This window comes from Apodemus sylvaticus, chromosome 1 (assembly GCF_947179515.1).
Source record: "Apodemus sylvaticus chromosome 1, mApoSyl1.1, whole genome shotgun sequence".
In the NCBI taxonomy this organism is placed as follows: domain Eukaryota; kingdom Metazoa; phylum Chordata; class Mammalia; order Rodentia; family Muridae; genus Apodemus; species Apodemus sylvaticus.
The window spans coordinates 124,358,077-124,381,258 of NC_067472.1; the positions used below are offsets into that span (position 1 = coordinate 124,358,077).

A 23,182-nucleotide genomic window follows, 5' to 3' on the forward strand; every position below is an offset into this window, starting at 1 on the left:
TATCTTTCTTTCACCCACGTATTCTAACACAGTCTAAAACAGTCCATTGCCTCCTTCCTAGTCCCTCCCTGGTGTCTTCTCTGGCCCTTCTCTATCACTGCTGGTCAATCAACACCATGACCATAGGTTCCTCATAGGCTTCTTCCCATCTCCCATATCAAACGCTAGGATCCTCTGTAGCCTCTCCTCACTTCCTTCCGCCCGTTTCTTCCTCACTGGTGTCTTTTCCCATCCATCCACTGTTTTCCACTGGAGCACTACTTGAAACAGAAACAGAAGCTTCGAATGATGCCTTATCAAGGAATCAGACTTCCTGATGTTGACTCCACAATAGACTTACTACTAATGCATGTTCAGTCTCTGAACTACAATGTGGGTATGGAAATCTCTCTGGAACCACAAGCTGTGGAAATCCTGTATGATTCATGTGGCACCTGTCACCCCTAGGTGCTTAGTAAATTGTTAATGGATGGAGACAAGGACCCTTCAGGATGAACTCTTGGGGGGCCAGGGGGGCTGGGACTGACTCCATGTGTGATTCTGGAGAGTAGTTTGTATGTTGTATCTGTCCTTCCCACACTCAGTTCTCCTTTCACACTATATTTGCATGCATGTGTGTGGAAGTAAATGTGCACATGTGTGCATAGGTATGCACACATGTCTGTGGAAGCCAGAAGATAAATAACCCTGGGTGTCACTCTTCAGGCACTTGGTTTTTGTTTTTGTTTTTTTGTTTTTTTTTGTTTGTTTGTTTGTTTTTTTTTTTTGAGAAAAGGTCCCTCACTGGCTTGGGAGTCACCAAGGCTCAACAGCAAGCCCTGGGGCTCTGCTTGTCTCCACTTCCCTGTCACTGAGGTTACAAACACAGGTGCATGCCACCACACCTGGCTTTATTTTATGTTCTGGGTTCTGGAAATGGAACTTGGGTCCTTGTGTTTTTAAGACAAGAGCCCCTCAATGACTGAGTGAGCCCCCTAGCCCCACGTTCTAGCTCTCAAGTGCAGATTCATCCGGAAGAATCTGACTTTCCAAGTTGTGAACGTACATTTATCATCTAGAGATCAGTAGGTTTCAGGCTTTTTTTGACCATGGGCCTTTTCTTGAAATGAACCATATTACAGAAGCTGAGTGAGAAATAGCTCCCAGAGTTCTGTTTGGAGCTGTGTGGGGTTCCTTGCAGCCCTTGTACTAAGAGAAGTGAGGATGGTCTGAGTCAGACTTAGGCTGGCAGTGGATACACACAGAGGAATGGGCACCACCAACCCCTCCCTGGCCTCCTGAGAGGCAGCAGTTGAGTGGGAAGGAAGAGGTGCTTCTGATTTGTGGCTCAGACCCAGCCTGGACCTAATCCCTTCCTCCAACCCATCCACAGGACCACCACTGGCCATAGGGTCCCAACTGCTCACATCTTAGATACTGAGGAGAGCTTCTGGAAGCCCCCTCTGACCTTCCACCTGTGGGAGATTATGTCAGGAGGCCCAGGAGCTAAGTGGTCAAGAGAATAATGTACCAGAGAGGGAGACTGTAACGTGAATCATACCCGGAAGCTGTGTGATAAACAAGCCTCTCTCCCTGTCCCTGATGCCACCCTGAGTATATGACCTTCCTTTGAGTTCACTAGTTCAGCCAGGGGCCTTCAGTGTTTATTCTCATCTGAACAATGTGGAAATTTCCTCCTGGGAGCAGAGCCTGGATCCACCCCAAGGATGTGTTAGCAATGAATCCTTTCTCATTAATGGGCCTCACCTTGCCAATCTCTTGGGCCTCTTCCTTTTAGCCTTCTTAAAGAGTCCAAGACAGACTCTTGACTGCCCTCCCATTGGTCCTTACTGTACACTTCCCTTTGCCTGTTGACAGCTTTCCTTCTGCTCCCAGTGGGATAAAATTGGGGGTAATAGCAAGTTCCAGAACCCCATGCAGTTTTTCCATGTCTGGACTGTGGTCTGTGGTTACAGAATTCCACTGAGATGGGAGCTGGAAGCCCCGTGGAGCTTCTGCCTTGGTCTGTTCTGAGGGTGGTGCTCACTCCCTGTGTCTGGCCCAGCATGAGTCTGCCACCACAGGGGCTGTTTTCTTAGCACTGGGGGCTAAATGCAGCCCAAGGGAGGAAGAACAGACTTCCCAGCTTAACTTCTGCAGATTGGGTTCTTCTGGCTTCTGCCCCCTTCCCTCCTGAGCAACCACTCGAGGAAGCCCTCACAGATAATGTGTAGCTGCTCAATCTCCCATTGACTAAATCAGGCAGGCAGATATTGCCTGACCAGAGAGGGTGGTGACACGTAACAGAGCCATTCTGGAAATGTAACAACTGCATTGCACAGCATCCTTCCCAGAATGTTCTCAAACTGGGCCTCACTCTTCCTGCAGCTGAGAGGAGGTTGGGCGGGCAGCGCAAAGCTCAGGGTCTTCCACAGAAACCACTAAAATACACAGATGGACTCCATGCTTGCTGCTGCACATGTGGGATGAGAACTCAGATCCCAGAACCAGTGTAAAAAGCCAGCCATGAGCTACACCTGTGCCTGTAACCTGTGGGAGACAGAGACAGGGCTCAGGACTCCCAGCCTAGCAGGGTCTCAGCAAGAGACCCTCCCTGGATCAAGAGAATAAGGTGGAAGGTGGTAGCGCAGGGCCCCTGATATCATCCTCTGGCCTCTACATGCGCACAGCACCCAGAGATCCACACAAAAAGGAAGACAGGAAGAGAAAAAGAAAGAGAAAGAATATGGGTCCCACTGGGAACCTAACGTGGCATGTTCTCCATTCTTACGAAGTCAGTTGTGGTCTTGTGGGAATGAAGCTTGTAGGTCAGAAGGCCTGCTGTGAGAAGGCCGCCCAGTCCTTATGAATGGCTTTCCCAAGTAGAGCCATGGTAGCAGGTTTCTAAGGCTCCGTGCTGTCTGTCACCAGCTGTGACAGCTTTGCCTTTTGATGGCCACTTCCTCCCCTTTCCTCCAGCACCAAGTCTCATTCCTTCTTTGCTCCCTTCAAGGTGCCTTGGCCTTCTCCCCCATCACCTTCCTATCGGCTTTCATGCCAGACAGTGTTGAAATGATCTGAATTAAGAAGTACATATTAGCTGGGCAAGGATAATGTATGGCTGTAATGCCAGCATTCAGGAGGCAGAAACAGGGGGATCTTTATGAGTTTTGAGGGCATCCTGGTCTACATAGTAAATTCCAGGCCAGTCAGGGCTCATAGTAAGACTCTGCTTCAAAACAAAATAAAAAAAAAATCAGAAAGGAAGGAAGGAAGGAAGGAAGGAAGGAAGGAAGGAAGGAAGGAAGGAAGGAAGGAAGGAAGGAAGGAACGAGAGGAGGGAGGGGGACAGAGGGAAGGACAGAGGGACAGGACAAGAAAGAAGGAAACAGAAGTGCACAAAACAATGAAATAGCTTTGAACTTTATGAGAAATGTATCTCAAGTGGAAAAAATGCAATGCCCTAAATAAAACTATTTTATCAGACATAAAAAGAGGGGGGGAGAGAAGGAGAGAGGGAGAAGGAGAGGGAGGGAGGGAGGGAGGGAAGGAGGGAGGGAGGGAGAGACACAGAGAGAGAATGCCTATGAAGTTTCACTGTGCTGGTATAGCACACAGGGGTTGGTGTAGCACCCTGAGATCACATGCTCCTCACACACACTCTGTCCTACTTGCTGGAAGACATTTAAAGCAACGAACCCTGTCTAAGCTTAAGAAGGCCACAGACACCAGATGTGGGCAGATGCTGGGGGATATTTGCCATTGAAAGGGAAGAGTATGTTGGTTAAGATGGAAGGAAGGATAGCCTCTCTCAAATCCCTGGCCAGGCGCTGGCACTGGCACCTCAGGTCCTACCTGAAGCCAGCACCCCTCCCACGCCCCTGGATGGAGTTTGCTCTCACTCCTGTCTTCTGACCAGTCTCTTCCTCCTCAGTTCCATAGTGCTCATGGTATCAAAGGGCAGATGCATCACCAGAGGCCCATGGACCAGGGTGCTGGAAAAACTTGGGGCAGACAAAGGTCTCAAGTTGAAAGGTAAGTCTGGGTGGGGTTTAGTGACCTCAGAACCAGGGCAGATGGGGTGGAGATGCCACTATCCTGGCTGCATGTAGGACATTGCTTCCCACAAGGCTTGGGTACAACCCCTGAACCCTCAACATGGTCAGTGGTCTCCTGGCCTGGTACCACGTACTTACCATGCCTGGACTAAAGCACATTCATTTCTCCATAGGACCAGACACTGGCAGAGGGCTGCTAGAGCTATTTGCCCCTATACTCCTCAAGTGGCCCTTTATTCAATGAAAGCATCATCAGAAACTGCCTTTGTCTGACTATTCAGCCTGGCCAAAGGTCTGCATCCTCTTCACAAGTCCAGATGATGCCTGCTTTTGTAGAATCTTTTACAGTTTGAAAATTCTTTCTTGTCTTCTAAGATAGGAAAAGAAGAGAGAATTAAGTCCCAGAGACTTGTTTATGGTCATACAAGTCTTCTGCGATGAAACCCAGCCCAGACTTCCAGGATCTGCTGGATAAATCTAGCTGGTTATAAATATCGACGTGATGCTTGTTAGTCATAGATTGTTCAGAGCAAGGCCCCAGGGAGGTATAAATGAGAGAGAGCAGATGTGTGGATGGTGGTGAGCATGACAGCTACCGTTTGATGCCAGGCCTGCACCTTGTTGAACTTCCTTCAGTTATCTGTGCATTTACAAATAACTTGTGCAGCAAGGATAGCTCCCTCCACAGAAGAGGGAGAAATCTACAGAGACATAGTGAGGTGCTTTCTTCAGCTAGGCTATGGACCCCTGCCTCCCTGAACCAGGCCAGGCCTATCTGTGTCCTGATTATGATGAACACCAAAACTAGCAGCCTGGCATGCAGATATTTATCCCAGGTAGCCAGAGAGAAATCCAAAAAGATGCAAGCCTTTCACAGCAGCCAGTAGAGAAAGAGGATCAAGGTCCTTTCCTGCAAACCCCAGGGCTATTTGGGGGCTTCTATGTGTTAAATTAAGATACTGTTGCCAAAGTCTCAGATATACGATGATAAATATCAAGTGGTACTTGTCCAGAGGTGATAGATGTGCACTGGCCCCCAGCCTGGGCCGCTCCTGAGTATGGACGTGAACCGCCGAGTCACTGAAGTACAGGGCAGAGCCAGAGCATGCAGCATGGAAGTGTAAGGTCTGGACTTCTGCTCAGACCCATATTGTGTGTCATTGTGTGTCCCTCCTAGAGCTGCAAAGTTGCAGCGCCTAGGCTGAAATCTTGAAGACAAATAAATGCCACCATTTCACAGGAGGGATCATAGGATCTAGCTGACTTTCTGGTGAGTCAGCTAGAAAGCAGGCAGGAGTCCTACTAGCGCTCTTCCCTCCGAAGTCCCCCTGTCCCGTGTTGTGCATAGCTCGCCTGTTACATACAGAACCTTTACCCTACTGAGGTGGACATGAGGCTCAAGAGTGCTACCCACCAACCCCAAACAAAAAGATACCCAATCCCAGCTCCAGCTGGGCTGAGAGCTTACTCTAGGGAGCCAGAGCTCAATGCCACTAGGTAGGGATTGCCCTCTGGGGACAGAGGATGCTGAAGCGGAGTACTAAGGCATGGCTTGCAGCAGTTCTCTGATAGCTTCATTGTTTTCACCCTCTTGATTCCTCACTTTACAGAAAAGATGGCATTCGTCGGCTTCAAAGGCAGTTTCCGACCCATCTGGGTGACTCTGGAGACAGAGGACCATAAGGCCAAAATCTTCCAAGTGGTGCCCATCCCTGTGGTGAGAAAGAAGAAACTGTAAGGAGAATTGTCACTTGGTACCACCCCAGGCTGGACCCCTACAGCAGCCGGGGTCAGGATGGCTACGTCCCCCAGTTCTCAGCTCTGCTGGGCTAAGGGACAGATATCAGAGACCTTGGTGCTGCCGCCTGCCCCTACTCAAATCTACCTGCAGCCCCTGGGCAGTGTTGGCCGATGCTACAACCTCCTCTTGGGTGCTTCTCTCCTAACTGTGCCTCATCAGTAGGCATGGGGACCATACAAAGAGACCTGGGTTGTGCTGGCAGCAAAGGGCCACTTGGGCAGGAGTCTGAGCCCACCTAGGAGATGGTCTGGATAATGGGACCACTCACAAATTTCCACAGTCACTTTCAGATACATTAAGTGGCAGATGGAGGGGATGCTTCTTTATTCCTGTAAGTGAGGGTACAGCTTCCTGGGTTTAGGAGCTGGCATACAGAAAGAGCTGCCCAGCATGGCAGACCGCACTGGGGAGGAGATGGAACCCTGTCTATAGGGATCCTTTTTCAAGAGACTTCAGCTGGTACATTGGGACAGGGACTACTAGGTGGCTCCTGTTGGCCCTTCCTGAGATTGCAGAACTCTACTGTGTTTTGCTCTGTGTCTGGAGCCCATCAGTAGAAGTAATCATTGTAGCTGACATCTCCACTGAGTGCCCTGGATACAGAAAATGGAGAGGTGAGTGCTCACACCTGGGGGTCAGCTGGTGACAGGGAGCCAGGTCCCAGCGCACTTTGATGCTGGGTTGAGAGAACAGACGTGGTTTGGAGGAGGGGAACCTCACCACATCTAGGAACAGGAGGAAGGCTTCTTCTGGGAGGTGATGGTCCTGGCAGGAGTCAAGGACAGAGATGATGGAGAGAGAAGAGGTGGCCTCCGGCATGGCTCAGAGGTGAAGGCTTTCCTGACACCACCTGCAGCGTGTGAGTCATGCTAGGTCACCTCTTGCCCTACGTGGCTGACCCACTTGTGATAGAGAAGCAGGGTCTGCGGAGAGAAACGGACTGAGTCACGATACACAGAACCTTGTTCAGACTGGTCTCCAGCTGTCCCCCTCTGACTCTGCGAGAGGGTGGAGTGAAGTTCACAGACCTGAGGCCCTCCCATGGGTCTCCAGTGCACATCGGCTAGGAGCTGAGCAGAAGACTCCGAGAAATCTGAGCATGCTCACACTACAATGAACCTGGGGTGTCAGAGATGGAAAGGACCTTGGGGGCCCTCGAGGGCAATCTAGTCCAGCATTTTGTACCTACATCTGAGAAAAATGGTACTCGAACCACACAGCCCGGTCATCACCCACTGCCACACCACACTGCCTCAGTGGCTAGCCTGGGGTGTCCGGTATTCCCAAGTAGCTTTTGGAAGGAAGCATATCCCCTGGAATGGGGAGGAGACTCCAGAATATAATGGTCTTTTGCAAAGGGCTTTTCCCTCTTGCCCCTCAGTACACACTGCCCACTCTCCTCTGCGCATCAGCCCTGCACTTTCTTTACACTGCCAGCCACACATGGGCATGGGCTACTCATGGCTGTGGAATTCTCTTGGTGCCACCTTATTCCACAGTGGTGCTGGTATGCCCAATGGATAGCTTCGGGATATGCCAATGCGCTTCTACTGGGCTGATTGGCTCTTTGTGGGAATCTGCGAGTGGTTGGCCCCAGTGCAAGGTCTTTGAGCAAATAGCTTCTTCAATGCCCAGATGAGTGGAAACTATCCATGTTCAATATTCTTCTGAGACATCAGGGTTTCTCTGTGTTTCATGAATGGGATTGGTCCCCTTTCCTCCACAACCACACTCTTTTTTAGAAAGAAGACTTATCTTTGGTCCCCCTCTGTCCAGTGGTGTCAAGGAGCCTTAGTCCCAGGGTCCACTCTCCAGGTTGAGCCAACTCCCAGGGGGTCTTTCCCACTGACTGGGTCTTTCAGCTGCTGGGAGGTGGCTGTAGGACCATGCCTTTTAAGACATAGTGGCCTCAGTTGCCCGCGTCAGAGGAATGACCTCTTTTGGGGAGATGAGTGGAGGGGGAGGGGATAAACGTGACCTCATGTTTTTCTTGTTTAAGTTTCATTGACTTTTCAAGGCGAGGGTCTCACACTGTGAACCACTTAAGACTCGATCACTTTTAGGTGGCCATGAATGTTGAATGTCTTTGGCTCAGTTCACTTCAGCAAATGCCTATTGGAAAGTTCGCCAGGCTGTACATATGCTGAGCAGTACAGGGTTCTGTACAGAAAGGGTTCTTTCCTAAACTATTCACCAACGGTCAGTGTGCAAGCATTTTCTGGTAGCGCAAAAGTCTTTCTTGCTTAGAAAGTTGCTCTTGTCCTGTCTGTTCATCAGCATTGCCATTGAGTCAGGGGCTTTGATTGAAAGGCTCATCTGTCCTGCTGGCTTAATAGCTGGCCCTTTCTTGTGAATTAGATGCAAAGCATGTTTTGTATGTAAATGTTCCTTAAAGGTGTCACCGTGAACAAAGGTATATTTTCTATTTATTTATTATATATTCACTTCAAGAAGTCACTGTCAGAGAAGTGAAGAGTCATCTTAAATATTATATTAGAGGATGTCCTTTTGACCACCGGGAGGAGGTGTGCCCAGAGCCAAGGACATCAGCTCTGGTTTGGAAAAATCCTGCTGTACCATATTAAACATACAAAGGATGTCATTGTCTTGTCTGCTTGTTTCATTTTCTGGTATAGTGGGTCTCATTGTTAAACCAGTCATCTAGAGAAAATAAGATAAAAGTCACCTGAGTTTGCCCCACTTGGTCCCTGGTCTTGTTCCTAAGAGCTGCTTGGGTATCAGAATCCCACCTCCCTCCATCCCATAGGAGTACTGGGAAGAGCAGATAGAAAGATCCACTAGCAGAGAAGATGCTTTTCATGTGACCAGGCAACACAGCGCCTGGCTCATCCTCAAGTCCCTAAGCCATCCTGATGCTCTCAATCCCACCCTTCCAACTGGGGAATCTAGGGAAAGTATCAGGGTCAGGGCTAGACGACCAACTGTCCTTCTTTCCAGATTCTGACCAGATGACAAACTCTGGGACTGAAAGGAACAGGGGCATAAAGATAGAGAAACAGTCCAACCTGAGCTCCAGACAGGGATGGGGATAGAGGTGGGAGGGGCTTGGGAGACAGTGAAGGAGACAAGGGATGGGGATAGGGGTGGGAGGGGCTTGGGAGACAGTGAAGGAGACAAGGGATGGGGATAGGGGTGGGAGGGGCTTGGGAGACAGTGAAGGAGGCAAGGGATGGGGATAGGGGTGGGAGGGGCTTGGGAGACAGTGAAGGAGACAAGGGATGGGGATAGGGGTGGGAGGGGCTTGGGAGACAGTGAAGGAGACAAGTGATGGGGATAGGGGTGGGAGGGGCTTGGGAGACAGTGAAGGAGGCAAGGGATGGGGATAGGGGTGGGAGGGGCTTGGGAGACAGTGAAGGAGACAAGGGATGGGGATAGGGGTGGGAGGGGCTTGGGAGACAGTGAAGGAGACACAGCCATCAGAGCAGAGGGAGGTGGTCTAGACCACTGTAGATACTACCAATTTAAGAACAATTTAAATATAGTTCCATATCTGCACTGGCCACACTGTAGATGTTCCACATCTGTAGCAGTCTAGTGACCACCATTGTGGACTGCACAGATATAAAACATGACCTTGATACTTTCCAGAAAGCTGCTGATACTTACACAGTGGTATTGTAAAACTCTATGCCCCTAGTGTAGGCAATGCAGTGTGAGTACAGGTGTATACAGTTCACTTAAGGGAACTAGCACCAGGTTAGTGGTATTAAGCTGTTGGTGGTATTAATTAGATGATCTAGCCCTGGATTTACTATATAAACAATACAGTGGACAGCATAGGACCCAAGACTTATGGAAATGTCATCATTAAGTCTGAGGGTTATGTCTGTAATCCCAGCGTTGAGGAGGGTGAAGCTAGAAGATTGTGAGTTGGAGAATAGGCTGCACTACAGACAGCTTACCTATAGTTGCCTCTACAGTACCTCCTGGTTGTTCCTGGAGACTATGTCAGGAGCAACAAAATATCCCCAGGATCCACTCTGGTCATGTGTTGCTTCTTTTACTTTGAATCCTGGGAGCTGCATGTTCCTGTTTTAGGCCCATGAGATGGTCCAATGTGTAAAGGTGTTTACCACAAAACCCATGGGGGAAGAAGAGAAGCAACTTCTGAAAGTTGTGCTCTGACCTCTACACATACACTATCACGTAGACATGCACACATACAGACACATAGAGACACATACATACACAGATATTCAGACACACAAGTACAAACATACACACATACAGACCCGCAGACATACATGCAGATACACATCCATACATACACATACATACACAGATACCCAGAGACACACAGATACACATACACACTATAATAAATAAATTTTATTTTTTAAAAATAGACCTAGTCTGAAGAAAAGAAAGGAGACAGAAGAGCAGGGAAAACAGGGACGCAGGGGAGCAGAGGAGAGAATTCAGCATCAGGAAGCAATCACATTTGTACTATGCCAGACACCGTGGACAAAAAGCAGCATGAAAGAGTAAAATATGCCAGGGCATGCCCAGGGAGGGGTGTAGCAAGATTCTTTAACTAGAGAGGAATTTTTGTCATCTAGAATCATCAGGAAGGCCAATGGGCTGGGCAGGGATACCAGAGTTCACCTAGGAGTTATGTAGGACAAAAAAAGGGGCCTTTGCAGTCCTGCCAGGGTTTGAAGACTTGAGGACATCTGAGCAGATAACATGTTACCTTGCAAGAGGGAAGGTGGGAAGGTAGACAGGGCCAAATGAATAGTGGAGCTGGTGATGAGGGGAGAATCCATGGGATTTATCAGCCAATTCTGTCCTGTTTCTCTCTCCCTCACTTTAGTAGGGGATTAACTGAGATAGTTTACTATTTATCAAACAGTTGGTAAGAGAGAAGTAGGAGTGTTCGTGTCAAATTAAAGACTTTGACAGCAAGCTATCAAAATTTGCATGGGATTTGGAAATTACTAGAGTATTGTAAATATGACATTATAACACTAGCAAGTAGTTTTATATCGTTTGGCTTTTTTAGAAGATAATGTGAAACACATTTTCATTTTTTTAATTGATACACTTTTTCCCTTATCAATTTGACTATCCTATAACTGTACAAATAAGTGCCCAGCCAGTCAGAAACAAAGACACCTGAGGGAACTATAGAGAGGCCTTTGGCAGTCTACCATGCCCACATGGACCCAAAGAAGCAATATGGTTGGATACAGAGAACCTGTGGTTGCTTCTGATACAGTCACCAGGCCCCCAAGAAGAGCAAAGGTAGAGGCATTGTTTACCACTGTTTACATGGAGCTGGGAGGCGGGCTGACTGGCTGGCTGGAGGTGTACTTGATGCCACCAGCCTGGGGGAAGAGGTGACAGCAGGAGAGGCTCCCTGGAAGGAGCAGGATGTACTGATGAAGGTTCAGAAGGACATTGCCTCCTGACGACCCCAAGATACAGCCCAGAGATAAAAAGGGCAGGGAAGTGGGGGAACTTCCTGCAGTCTGGAAGGGTTCAGTGAGGGTGAATCGCTTGGGGAGACATGGCCTGGCATTAAGTCAGGAAGCTAGGAGCTAAGGGCATCTGCTGAAATGTATTGGCGAGCCAACCAAAGAGCTCAGAAGAGTCTGTCCTCATTACTAACAGGATATCTTGTCTCAGAGAACGCCCGCCCGCATCTCCGTCCCTACTACTTACTTACCTCCTGTCACCAGATAAACCCCAAGTGTACAGAACTTGTCTTTCCCCTCCCACCTCTCATTTCTTCTGGACTTATGGGTCTCTGTGTCTCTTCCACCTGGTAAACCCACTCCCCCCACTCTCTCCCACTTTGCTCATGAGAATCACTCTGTGTGGTTCCACAAAGCACCCCAGCCCAGTCCTAGGCCCAGAATCCAGAGGTTCACAGCTTCTGTGAGCTGTCCTTTACCCCTTCACCCCAAGTGGTGGCCTCCTGCAAACGGGCCATCTGCCTTTCTTATCTAAGGGAGCTGTTCCACAGACAGCTGGGGGGGGGGGGTGTTGACTAGATTTCCCTTTTGCTACTACCAGTGACTTCCAGGATCCTACTAGCTCCTCAGGTCCCCACCTCAGGTCCCCACCCTGCAAGCTGGGAAAGAAGGAGGCTTCCTACTTTCCTCACAGCAGGAAAAGGAATGGGATATGAGAGAGGAGGGGTGGATCCTGAAGAAGAGAGGTTTCCATGACCACAGACTGGGTTAAGGGTGAGAGAGAGAATAGAGGAGCAGGAAGAGATGCTTCCCTGCTCCCAGAAAACCCCAAGAGCATCTATCAGAATGGAAAATGCTTTCCAGAGAGCTCCCAGAGCTCTGGTTGTAGCCACTGCTTAGCACCAGTGTCAGGGATGCAAGCTCTTGGGGCTGAGCATTTAGCTCCACAGAAGAACCCTTGACCTGGGTTTGGTCCCCTGCACTGAGGAAAAAGAAATTCAAACTCTCAGCACCCTCTGCCATGGGCACAAAACATGCCGCATTATGTTTTATTTGATTTAAAAGATTTCTCTGAGAAGATGGCTTGCTCTGGAAAGTGCTTATGTGTGGCCAGGAGAACCTGAATGCAGATTCCAGCACCCTGTGAAGGCAGATGCTAGAACTGAACAAATGGCTTAGCTCTCGAAGAGGATTTGCACTTGTTTTGCAGCAGCCACATTGGGTGGTCCACAATAGCGCATAACTCTAGCTCCACGACATCTGATGCCCTCTTCTGGCCTCTGTAGGCACTAGCACCCGAACATACATATACAGATATAGACACAGCACAGGCATAGGCACACAAATAATCAAAAAGAAAATAACACTCAGAGGATTGAAGAGATGGTTCAGTGGTTAAGTATACGCTGCCAAAGAACCAGAGTGCAGATTCCAGTATCCATGTTGGGTGACCTGCAACCACTGGTAACTCCAGCTCAGAAGAGGATTGGGAATGGGTGTCCAATGCCCGCACCCTCCTTTGGCTTCTGAATGTCTACACACATGTAGCACACTGTGATGGCTAGTTTTATATCAATTTGATACAAGATAGAGTCACCAGAGAAAAGGGAACCTCAAATGAGAAAATGCCTCCATAAGATTGAGCCATAGGTAAACCATCTTCTTAATTAGTGATAAATGTGGGAGAGCCCAGCCCATTGTGGGTGGGGCCACCCCAGGCTGGTAGTCCTGGGTTCTATAAGAAATCAGACTGAGCAAGCCATGGGGAGGAGCAAGCCAGTAAGCAGCACTCCTCCATGGCTTCTGCACCAGCTCCTGCCTCCACGTTCCTGGCTGCCTGAGTTCCTGACCTCATTGCTTTTGATGATAAACTGTTCTGTGGAAGTGTGAGTGAAATAAACCCTTTCCTTTCCAAGTTGCTTTTGGTGTTTCATAACAGAAATAGTAACCCTGACTAGAACATATACATATATGTGCAAAAGAATAAATCTATTTCATTATTTAATTATGCACGAGGGTGTGTGTTTAATGTGCACATGAGTACACAAGAGGCACAAGGTTTCAGAGTCCCCTGGGACTGGCGTTATAGGCACTTAATATGGACACTCAATATAAGACACTTAATATGGGTGCTGTGAACTTGGATCCTCTGCAAGCACTGAGTGATCACTCCAACCTCACATGCTGCGTTTTAAATGAGCCCCAGAACAGTTGTGGGCATGGTCAGATGTAATGAGCACGGCTCTGAGAGACTCTTAGAGCCTAGGAAGCAGGCTTGCCGTGAGTGTGATAAGTGGGCTGCCAAGATGACACCAAGGCGAAAGGATCAGAAGCTGTCCAGTTGCTCCCCCACTGCCACCCAGCTCCTGGCTCTCAGGTCTCCAACTCACTAAATTAAGAATGAAAAGGAACCAACTAGTCTTGAAAACAACACACACACACACACACAAAAACCAAAAACAACAACAACAAAACGGTATTAGATACCACTCAGAATAAGAGAAACACATAGGTCTGGTATCCAAGACTTGAGAGGGATGGGTGGCACTTGGGTGCTCATCCTTGAAAGAATAAGGTGATCTCTAAACCAGATGTCACAGTACTAAGAATTCTAGAATGAGGGAGAGGTGTCAGGAGAAGAGCTGGCAGCAAGGCTTGAAGTGTCAGAGATATAGAAAAGCTTTGCAGCTATCAGCCCAGCCTGAGGGCAACCGCAGGGTAGCCAGGAGCTAATGAGAGTCTTCAGAGAGGAAGGCTGGCTTTCTGTAATACACTCCCACGAGCAGAGGCAGGGGAGGGAGCAGGTAGGAGAGGCTGTGCAGATCCTCCAGCTTCCCCATGGGAGGAAAATTCGGTATGTTGTCCTAGACATTGATCAGTCTGTAATTGCAGGGTTAAGAATGCAAACAAAAACTAATGATGATAATTAGTCCTTCTCAGAATAAGATGTCTCCTTCCTAAACCACAGCAGAAGATAAAAGCAAACAAAACCCAGTCTGCTCAGAAAGGGAACAGAAAAGTCACCATGAGAAAATGTAGGTGCCCTCATGGCATGTGGGCAGTGGGCAGAAGAGATGCAACCCCAGCAGTAGCTCCAATAGCACAAAAACAAGCTGTCTTGTCAACAAAGAGCTGGAGCCAACTGGGAAAGGGAATTAAATGATTTGTTTGTGACTGGATTATTACTATGAATGTTTGTTATCATGTCAGCTTTGAGAGACCACTTTTATCTCCCTGTGATTAATCTTCTGTAATTGCAAGAAACTCCATACCTACTGTACACACACACACACACACACACACACACACACACACATACACACACCCACAGGACAAGCTGCAGTTATATTTATATATACACATACATATATGGATATACACTTGCACATACATGTACACATATGCATATAAGTCCATGAGCTTACTGGTCTGGAGGATAGAGGGCATGAGAAAAGAAAACTGAAGACCCATCACACCTGCCTGCTGCCTTGGGTAGGGGAGATCTATAAGGTGCCTCCACTAGGGGTGTCCAAAATAGGCAGAGGTAAGAGCTCCCCTTGGAGCATGGAATGGCCAAGGCCAGCCTCTAGAGAACACACTTCTGCCTTTCAGGGTGAGTAAGGAATCCTATGAGCTCTGCACCCAGGTGGAAGCAAGTCTGGCTACACTGTGTACAAACTTGGAGGACCAGAAGACTGAAGGCTCAAAAGGGGATTCCTGTCTCAAAGCGGCTGTGGATCCTCCAAAGGCAGAAGTTGCAGGAGGAAGGGGTTCCTTGACTGGAAAATCTTGGCTGAGATTACAGTAAGTAAGCGGTAGGTAGCTTACAATGGTCTAAATCTAAATAAGTCTAAATGACAGTGAGTCGACAAAACGCTTGCCACAATTCTGAACACTTAGAAGCACTTTACAGCATGTGACACTGAAGACTTCCTAAGCTTTTTCTCCATTCTCCCCTGTGTGCCCAGACCATCAGCAATAGAGAAGGATATGGGAGCAGAGGAGGAAAGCAATGGAGAAAGAGAGTCACTGTCTTAGTCTCTGTGTGAGGTCAGGAGGCCAGGGCAGTAGAGAGCAGGAGAAATGGATGGGCAGAAGGAAGCCCTGGGCTGTACCACTTCTGTTTCCGTAGAGTAAATCCTTTCACCATAGGAAGCACAAGATATAATGGCTGAACAGTCAGATTGCAAAATCCCGGCTTAACAACTGTTTACAAGCTGGCACTAGCTGGCCAGTCACCAGGAAAGCTTGAGTTAACAGAGGTGTTATGCTTGAGCACAGCTTAAGAAAACTCGGGATATCTTCCTGTGCCTATCAGATCAGCCCATGCAGCCAAGAGACCACACAAACCACGGGGCACTGCAAGAATTCACACTAGGAAAGAACTAAGTCTCAAAGATGGGATTCTGCTTGTGTATGTGTGTTAGTGTGGTTTGGGTTTGCATATAGCCTAGGCTGGGTGTAAACTCAGTTTGTAGCTAAGGATAACCTTGAGCTCCTGATCCTCCTGCCCTACCTTCCAAGTGCTGGGATTACAGGTGTGCACCATCACAGCAAACTCTATGTGCATCTTTTACCTAGATTGGCTTTTCTCCCTCTTCTAAAGTGAAATACTCAATATTTAGTTGAATGGTGATAACTTCTGGGATAGAGCAATGGCTAATCTTGGTTGTTAATTTGACTATACAAGGAATTAACTAAAACCCAAGCAGCTTGGCACACTTGTGCAGGATTTTTCTTGATTGGATTATGTGAGGTGGAAGACATACCCTAAATCTGGATTACTTGACTTCAAAGGACCCACCCTAAATCTGGACCACACCTTCTAGTGGGTAGTCTACATACAAGGACAGGAAAGAAGGAAGCTGCACCCTCTAGCACTTGCCCTCACTCTCACCAGCATCTCTCCTGACTCATTCTTTGAATGGTGTTAGAACTGAGGTCTTTGGGGTTCCAATGTAGACTGAAAACTGGCGTCTCTCTTAGACCTCTCTGGAATTTCAGCTCCAGATTGGCACTGCTGAGACACCTGGTCTTGTGGACTGAGCAACTAGTAGTATGTAACATGTCAGTTGTTTAGTCCACTAGACTAGCGTGTGTGTGTGTGTGTGTGTGTGTGTGTGTGTGTGTGTGTGTGTGTGTTCATTCTGTCAGTTTTGTTCCTTAGAGACCCAGACTAACACAGATGGGGAATATCCTCCTAAACACGGTATCAATGGTGCCTACCACCAACACTGGCTGCGGCAGAACGAATGAGGTGGCCCAGTGGTTAAGGACACGTGCTGCTCTTCCTCCAGAGGCCTTGAGTTTGGGTCCCAGCATCCATGTCAGGCAGCTCAGAACCGTCTCTTAACTCCAACTTCATGATGCACATACTCACATGCTGACAAACATCTATACAAAATTTGTAAATGATGCATTTATTTTAAAAAAACTAGGTGATACAACTATGTTAAATTATTGACATTAAATAATACTGAAAATAAATTCACAGAGGAAATGAGTTAAAATGTATATCACGGGTAGGAGAGGAGTGCTTTGAATGCCTGTTGCTGATTGTCCCCATACCACTTCTCTTACCCTAGTATTTTATTCAGCTCCTTGGTGTATTATGAAATATCTGAGGCAGTGCACATCTTTGGACCTAAGTTATATCACCTTGGGATAAATTCCTAGATAAGTAATTAGGAGGACAAAGAAAAAGACTGTTTTCTAGAACATTGGTTTATAATGCTAAATTCAATCTAAATGGCCTATTTCTACTTTTCAAAGACTTTTGTCCTGGAAACACTTTAAATGAATACATAAAAATGACTCACTACAATCCACAGACCCCAAGAAGCCAAATCACAAGGAGGACCCAAGGAATGATGGTTGAATTTTTCTCAGAGGGGGGAAATAAAATATATATCATAGGTGGATGGATGGAGAGAACTGGGTAGGAGAGCAGATGGGGAGGAACCAGGCAACAGAGAGCAGGGGAGAGAGAATAGAAATCTGCAATGGGCAGTGGGGGAGGGGCATCTCTAGAATGTGCTAAAGACCTGGGATGGGGAGGTCCAAGGTGTCTATGGGGGCAGCTCCAGCTGAACCTCCCAGCAGTGGGGGACATGAATCCTGAAGTGACTACTTCCTGTCGTCAGGCAGGGCTCCCCACGGAGGGATAAGGATAACAACTGACCCACAAAAAGGAACCTTCCACACAAAATTTGTTCTGCCTACAAGATGTTCGGAGACAACGAACAGAGACAGAAAGAATGGCCAACTAATGACTGCTCCAAACTGAGTCCCATTCCACGGGCAAGAACCAACCCTAACATTATTAATGATACCTTGATTGGCTTGCAGACAGGAGTCTAGCATAATTGTCCTCTAAGAGGCACTGCCCAGAAGCCAATGAAAAGAGTTGAGAAACCCACAACCGAACATTAGATTGAGCTCGGAGAGTCTTATAGGAAAGCTGGGGAAAAGACTGGGTATCCAAAGAAGACAGGGGCTCCCCAGGACGACCAGCAGAGTCAACTAACCTGCACCCTTGGGGAGCTTCCAGGGATTGAACCATCAATCAAAGAGCAATCAAGGGCTGGACCTAGACACAAATGCAACAGATCCACAGCATGGTTTTCACGCGGGTTCCCCAAAAATTCAAGCAGTGTCTGCTCTGGAATCTGTCTTCTGCCTGTGGATCCAGTTCCTCTAATGGGGCTGTCTGGTCTGGTCTCAGTGGGAGAGGCTATGCCTAGTCCTGCAGAGACTTGATGTGAGGGGAGGGAGGGAAGGAGAGAGAGAGGGTGGGTGAGGATGGAAGTAATGGAGGGGGCTTCCCTTCTTAGAGAAGGAGAGAATGTGGGGAGGGTCGGTGTGAGGGGGTACTGGGAAGAGAGGTGGGGCTAATATTGGGATGTAAGGTGAATAAATAAATTTTAAAATTATTTTAAAAGTAAAGAAAAATAATAAATGTAATAGAACCAGAAAAAAAAATACTGTGAATCACCGTGGGTGATGGGTGTCCCGACGTCAGCTTTAATAGTCACCAGTATTTCAATGGTCACTTGACGCTTCAACTGGGAGGGGTGCTGATTTAACCAGTCTCTGATCACTGTTTGGACTATTTCATGATGTGCATGACCACAATAAATAAAATAAAATAGTACACCGTGTGCTCTTTTCCTAAGTCCTTTGTGTCACTGAAGCAGGTTCTTTGGAGCCAAAATTTGCATGCTGATACCGCTCCTCTACAATACTGAACTGCTCTGCAGGAAAGTTGCTCCAAATGGTTCTTCTAACACCGCTGTCCAGGAGGGTCTAGTTCTTAGTTTTTTCAACGTGTTTATTTTCTAGTTCTTTTTACAACCCACTTGTTTAATAGTTTAATAGATGCATCTCACTGTTCTTTCCAACTATATCTTGTAATTACAGAAGACACGGACACACATAAAGTTTTAACACATTTGCCCTCATGTGAACTGGCCACTTCTGATGAGTTTAGTGGTTTACTTGTTTGTTTTGCTTTCTTTCTTCCTTAAATCTTACTTCTTGGTAGGAAATATTTCTATACGCAAAATATAGTGTCTAACAGTCCTAGCTACATGGGAAGTGGAAACAGGAGGTGAAAACAGGTTCACGAGCTTGAAATCAGCCTGGGCAATCTAGTGAGACCTGTCTCAGGAAACAGGAAGAGGGGGAGGGAAACACTGGCTAGAGGTGGAACTTTAGGGAATTGACTAGAGCAAGCCATTAGGATGCAATCTCCACAGTCTGTGACTGGTTTGTAAGGCCTTTTGAGGAAAGAGACCAAACAGGCCCAGGTGCAGCGTTTTTCTAACAGGTTTGTAATAACACACAGCTCGTCACATGGTCTGGAAGTCACAGAATATTCCAGACTGAAAGAGTTCTGCTGACCCAGTGTTCCTCACATTAGGGATGGTCACTGTGGAACACACACACACACACACACACACACACACACTCTCACTTACATGCACATTTATACACGCATACCCACTCACACAAGGTGTTATTAATCTGTGGTGGAGAAAAAAATGCTCTTACCAAAGCAACTTAGGGAAGAAAGGGATGAAGGCAGAGGCACGAAGAAGACAGATCCCATTTCATGAGAGGAAGGTAGGAAATAGGGTAAGGCGCTCAAAGCCCACCCCAGGGACATCCTTCCTCTGGTGAGCTTCCATCCACATCCTAAATGCTCCATATTGTTGGCAAACACCACCAACATCTTGGACCAAATATGCGACCTGTGGGAGGCATCTCTCATTCAGTCCACCATATATATACATTGTACTCATAAGCACCCATATATACCCTCATGTACACTCATAAACCCTCATGCATGCGTGCATACATTTTCTCAGATATGTACAGTCAGCTCTCTCACATCACCTCAGGCTGGGCTCCATCTCAACCTGGTGCTCATGCCTTGGTGCTTACCCCTTGGTGCTTGTCCCTTGGTGCTCACGCCTTGGTGCTCGTCCCTTGGTGCTCGTCCCGTGGTGCTCGTTCCTTGGTGCTCATCCCTGCTTCATGCTGGTCTTGGTGGTGGCTGTTCTGGGAGATCCCCTCCCCACACATGCCTGGCACAGACTCTCATGAGCTGGCATCTCAGCTCTGCCTCTCTGCCCCTCTCTGTCTCAGCTGGGTGGCAGTTGGTAGGAAATTTCCCTTGGCCTCCCTGGAAGACCCCCTCTCCTGAGGGCTGCCCAGCCCTGTTCCCAGCAGTCACCATGCACTCTAGTAGACTGATTTGATCCAGGCCTCTTCTTACATCCCATTGCCTCCGCCCAGAGCTTGGCGCCTCCTCCCCCTTGGCTGGGCATCCCCAAACACTAAGCAAGTAGGCTCAGCAAGGAGCTCGGCTGGAGAGATGGCTCAGTGGTCACGAGCACTGACTGCTTTTGCAGAGAACCCAAGTTCTGTTCCTAGTGCCCTCCTGGTGGCTCACAAGTTTGTAATTCCAGTTACGGGTGCACCGCACCGATGCCTTCTTCTGACTTCTGTGGGCCTCAGGCAGGAAAAACATTCATACACATAAAATAAAAAGAAACCTGGCAAACTCCTCCGTGGTAGGCTTGGATAAACTCCAGCTGAAACCCAGAGAGGGGACAAGTTCTGGCCCAGAAAGCCTTGTGATGTATACTGTCAAGACAGGGCGTTCCTTCCTTATCCTGCAAGGGTTCAACCCAGGAATACAGCTCTCGGGGGATTCACAATGAAGGTCTGCCCTAGAGGATGCAGGGACCTGCTTGCATTGGGATGAGGGGACCCTTCGTGCCATTTTTTTTTCTGAGATATAAATCTCGAGCCCAGAGGGACCAGTTATCCCTGCTCATAGAAGAGGTTAATCTGTAGAGATCTGGTGATGACCACCATGCCATTAATGGAACCACTCACACAATAGGCAGGGACCTTTCCCATCAATCATTAATTGAAAAAAGTACCCTATAGCCTGATGTTATACAGGCATTTTCTCGTTGAGGTTCCCTCCTCTCAGATAACTCTAGCTTGTGTCAAGTTGACATAAAATCAGCCAGCACACCCTTCAAAGGAAATTCTGCAGAGGGAAGGCTATGACTGGGAAATTTAAATTGAATTTAACCCTGTAAGCCTCTGTATATATACCTATCATAAACAACAACAACAAAAAGCCGGGCAGTGGTGGCGCATACCTTTAATCCCAGCACTCGGGAGGCAGAGGCAGGTGGATTTCTGAGTTTGAGGCCAGCCTGGTCTACAGAGTGAGTTCCAGGACAGCCAGGGCTACACAGAGAAACCATGTTTCAAAAACACCAAAACAACAACAAAAAACCAAACCAAACCAAACCAAACAAAACATGGAAAGCTGTCTTAGTCAATGTTTTATTGCTATGAAGAGACACCATGACCATGGCAATTCTTATAAGAGAAAGAATTTAAGTGGGGCTGGCTTACAGTTTCAGAGAGTTAGTCCATTATAGTCATGGCGGGAAGCATGGTGTCATGTAGGCAGACATGGTGCTGGAGAAGGAACTGAGAGCTCCACATCTGGACCTCCAGGCAGCAGGAAGAGAACCAGACAGTAGGCCCAGCTTGGGTCAAGCCCCACCTCAGCGACACACTTCCTCCAGCAAAGCCACGCTAGTAAGTAGTTGGTCCTCTCCTTCTACCTAGGGAATCTTGCGGTCAAACTCAGGTTATTAGGTTTGGTGTGCCAGGTTTCTGTGTTCACCAAACAGTCTCCCTAACCTACATTAACATATGTTACATTACAGGATGCATAGGGGTCAAATGATCACTTATATTTCAAAGAGAAATTGAGGCACAGGGGTGTATTTTCACAAGACACCAGTATGGCTGAGCGATGAGTAATAACTGAAGAATTCTCATCAAAGGACCTTACTGAAAAAAGCCAAAAGAGCTGGAGAAAGAGCAAGGCACAGCCGGTCTCTGCTGCCCCCTAGTGGGTACCACTCAAATTTCAAATCGATTCCCCAATGGGAAGGCTATCTTGAGATAGACAGCAAAGGACTTCCCAGGAGCTGTCTTGTTTTTCAGGACCATACAGAGAGAGAACGTAAAGTTTTACATTATTGCACAGGAGCCTTTTTTCTTTCTTTTCTTTTTCTTTTTTTTGAAATGAGATTTCAAATGGCCTTGACCCCACACCTCTCTCGTTTCAGCCTCTCGAGCGCATGCAGCACGCCACCAGAAGATTTTTGGTGCATTTCTCCCTATGGAGTCCTGACAAATGGAGCTCAACTACACAATGTGAGATGCACCAATGCATGCGTGTTGTTAGCCAGCCTAGTTTACAAAGTAAGTTCCGGGTTAGCCAATTCTGCCTCAAAGCAAAAATACAGATCTATAGTGAGATACTGCCTAAAAAACAAAAACAAAAAAATAAAATAAAAAACAACCCCCCAAACACACACACACACACACACACACACAACCTTGCTTTCTCAGTCCAACCCTTGGGGTATCCACAGAAAAGAGAAAGAGAGAGAGAGAGAGAGAGAGAGAGAGAGAGAGAGAGAGAGAAGGAGGAAGGGAGGGAGGGAGAAAGAGAATAAAAGTAAATTATTTCATAGGAAGAACTGATTTCTAAAATTAAAATTTTTATTTTGTTTTGTTTTGAGACAGGGATTCTCTGTGTAACAGACCCAATTGCCCTGGAACTCAGCCTGTAGACTTGGCTAGCCTCCAACTCACAAAGATCTTGCCTGCCTCTGTCTCTAGAGCACTGAGGTTAAAGGGTTTGTGCCACCACACCCAGCTATAAATATTTTATTACATTTATTTATTGGTGTGGTAAGGGGAGGGTACACATGCATCATGGCAGTCATGTGAAAACAGGCTAGCTGGATGGAGCCGGTTCCTTCTTCCCATCAGGTGGGTTCTAAGGATCAAATCTAGGTGGTTCAGTTGGCAGCAACACAGTGGGCATGAAATCTCATTCACTGAGGCTTACAAATTAAGATAAGCTAACTTTGTGCCTGGCACATAAGTGATCTATAACAATATGTGGAGTTCTTTTGTTTTTGTTTTTGGTGAGTTAACAGTACGGCCTGGTCCCACTGAGCACCTGGATTTATGGGTCCACTCTGTAGAAATCAGAAACGCAGAACCTTCTCCAAACTTGTCTTGTGGATCTTGAACTCTTAGAACGTAATGACAACACACAAGCCAGGTCAGTCTGGAAGCCTGCCCAACAAACATCTCTGGGCCTCCCATCCAGCTGTCCATCACCACTGAACTACTGAATCAGTCCCTGGCTGAGGAGGATCTGACGTGCCGACCCCATGTCAGGACACCCCAGGGGTCGGGTGTTCAACTCAGTCTCCATGACCATCCAGCAAATGGGTGGGCTGGCGGGATGACAGGAACCTTGGGCTGCTGCAAATGTTCAAGAAAGG

General features: G+C 47.6%; 1 protein-coding gene across 1 annotated transcript in view; it reads left to right on the forward strand.

Annotated features, from left to right (window-relative positions):
- The window catches only part of Cemip (cell migration inducing hyaluronidase 1), a 156,289-nt gene extending 147,861 nt beyond the window's left edge, over nucleotides 1-8,428 (forward strand). The window contains exons 28-29 of the mRNA XM_052159366.1: nucleotides 3,914-4,014; nucleotides 5,648-8,428. Of these exons, the coding sequence (XP_052015326.1) occupies nucleotides 3,914-4,014; nucleotides 5,648-5,775 (229 nt within the window). The 3' untranslated portion in view covers nucleotides 5,776-8,428. The remainder of the gene's footprint in view (nucleotides 1-3,913; nucleotides 4,015-5,647) is intronic.
- The last annotated feature ends 14,754 nt before the right edge of the window (nucleotides 8,429-23,182 follow it).